We start from the raw sequence: 2,077 nt of genomic DNA on the forward strand, positions 1-2,077 counted from the left end.
CCATCAGAGAGAAAACACTGGGCAAAGACCATCCTGCTGTAAGTCACGTATATTTATTCAGTCTTGTTACTGTCACATACATCAGTTTTTAGATTATATCAGATTCATCCCAATAACAGAAAAAAACTACAGCAGGACATTATCATGAAATAAATTATTTCAAGTATACTTGTCAAATCAAATTTATTTATATAGCACTTTATACAATACAGATTGACTCAAAGCAGTGTGACATGCAATATGGTATCTAAATACTATTCTAAAATAATTTAAATATATATAGCCTATATATGTGTGTATGTGTGTGTGTGTGTGTGTGTGTGTGTGTGTATACAGCATCTAAACTTATTTTAAATATTTATTTATTTTTACTATTTTTCAAAATGTTACTAATTATTTTATTGCATATATTATATTATACTATTATATTAAACTATTTTGAATACTAATTTGATTAGACTTTTTACTTGTACTTATTTAAATACTGTATTTATTGTATTGTATGTGCTTTGTGTGCTAGAAAGGCACTTTATAAATAAAATGTCTTAAACGTCATCTAAAACTATTATAAATACTTATTTTAATATTTTTACTAATTTACAAATTTTTTACCAATTATGTTGTTGCATATATATATATATTATGTTATATTACATTATGTAATAATAATACATTATGTACATGGCATCTAAAAATTTTGTTAAATACTTTATTTAATATATTTACTTTTTTATGATTATATATAAATATTATATATACAGTATATATATATATATATATATATATATATGTGTGTGTGTGTGTATCTGTGATTTGAAGCAGAATAATTAATCCTGTCTGTGCAGAAAATAACAACAAACGAAATATTACATAAATAGTAAATGAAGTAAATAAAGACTGAAGTATTTGGTTGACATTGCATGGACTGTGTTGAAGCTGCAATAGAAGCAACACTCTTTCAGAGTCACATGTCTCATTATATCAGTATTGATCATGGTTTGTTAGTGCACTGAGATGGTCATGCTCAGCTGGTTTAGCTGGTGTCTTTTTTAGCTGAAGCTCATGCCGTGTCGTCAGTGTTGATTTTGCTCTTGTGTTTTAGGTTGCAGCCACTCTCAATAATCTGGCAGTGCTGTATGGGAAGAGAGGCAAGTATAAGGAGGCCGAGCCGCTGTGTAAACGAGCTCTGGAGATCCGAGAGAAGGTCAGTGCTCACGATAAACACTGAGATCTCTGCCGTGTGAAATGAGTGATTACTCGCTCGTCTCCTGAGGAGTTTTGATGGAGCAGCAGAATGTGATTAAACACTCTAATGAACACGGATAGCAGCTGTTTCCTCTGATCACACCACAACGACAGAGTCTATTTATTTATTTAAATTCTTACATTAATGTCCAAATTAATACCACACTATAGAAATTCTGTCTTAAATTAGTCTTGTCTCTATCTTAAGACTGTGTGTGTGTATCTGTCAGGTGCTGGGGAAGGATCATCCTGACGTGGCGAAGCAGCTGAATAACCTGGCGCTGTTGTGTCAGAATCAGGGCAAGTATGAGGAGGTGGAGTATTATTACTGCAGAGCGCTGGAGATCTACGAGTGTCGGCTCGGCCCAGACGACCCCAACGTGGCCAAAACCAAGAACAACCTGGTGAGTCTGAGAACGCCGCTTCTGCTGGGAAACGAACTGCAGTCAGTTTAAACACATGCTTGATAAGCCGTGGCATTTGCATTTCGGCCTCATCATGCAAATGTGAGCGGAGCTGCAGCAGAATTCAGTTAGACCGTGTAGCTGAACTCACGCTCATCTCTTACAGTTCCTGTGTGTTCTATATAGGGCTGTCGATTTGACACGTTAATTTGATATAATTAATTATGGAAAAAATTATGCGTTAATTATTAATGCATTTAATGCAGCGCCTCGTCCAGTAGGGGTGTGCACAAATAGTTGAATATTCGATCTGTAATTATTATTCTAAAAATAAAAACACAGTACTCACTCACTCACTCACTCACTCACTCACTCACTCACTCATTCACACTCGCACACTCACACACACACACACACACACACACTCA

The 2,077-nt window shown here is 34.7% G+C and overlaps 1 protein-coding gene across 1 annotated transcript in view; it reads left to right on the forward strand.

The window, feature by feature from the left end:
- The window catches only part of LOC107672338 (kinesin light chain 1-like), a 16,984-nt gene that overhangs the window by 8,268 nt on the left and 6,639 nt on the right, over positions 1–2,077 (forward strand). Inside the window, exons 7-9 of the mRNA XM_016465484.1 lie at positions 1–38; positions 1,103–1,204; positions 1,476–1,649. The exon at positions 1–38 is cut by the window's left edge and continues 14 nt beyond it. Of these exons, the coding sequence (XP_016320970.1) occupies positions 1–38; positions 1,103–1,204; positions 1,476–1,649 (314 nt within the window). The remainder of the gene's footprint in view (positions 39–1,102; positions 1,205–1,475; positions 1,650–2,077) is intronic.

The sequence above is a fragment of the Sinocyclocheilus anshuiensis genome, unplaced genomic scaffold (assembly GCF_001515605.1).
Source record: "Sinocyclocheilus anshuiensis isolate Anshui unplaced genomic scaffold, SAMN03320099.WGS_v1.1 scaffold92, whole genome shotgun sequence".
Classification (NCBI taxonomy): Eukaryota; Metazoa; Chordata; class Actinopteri; order Cypriniformes; family Cyprinidae; genus Sinocyclocheilus; species Sinocyclocheilus anshuiensis.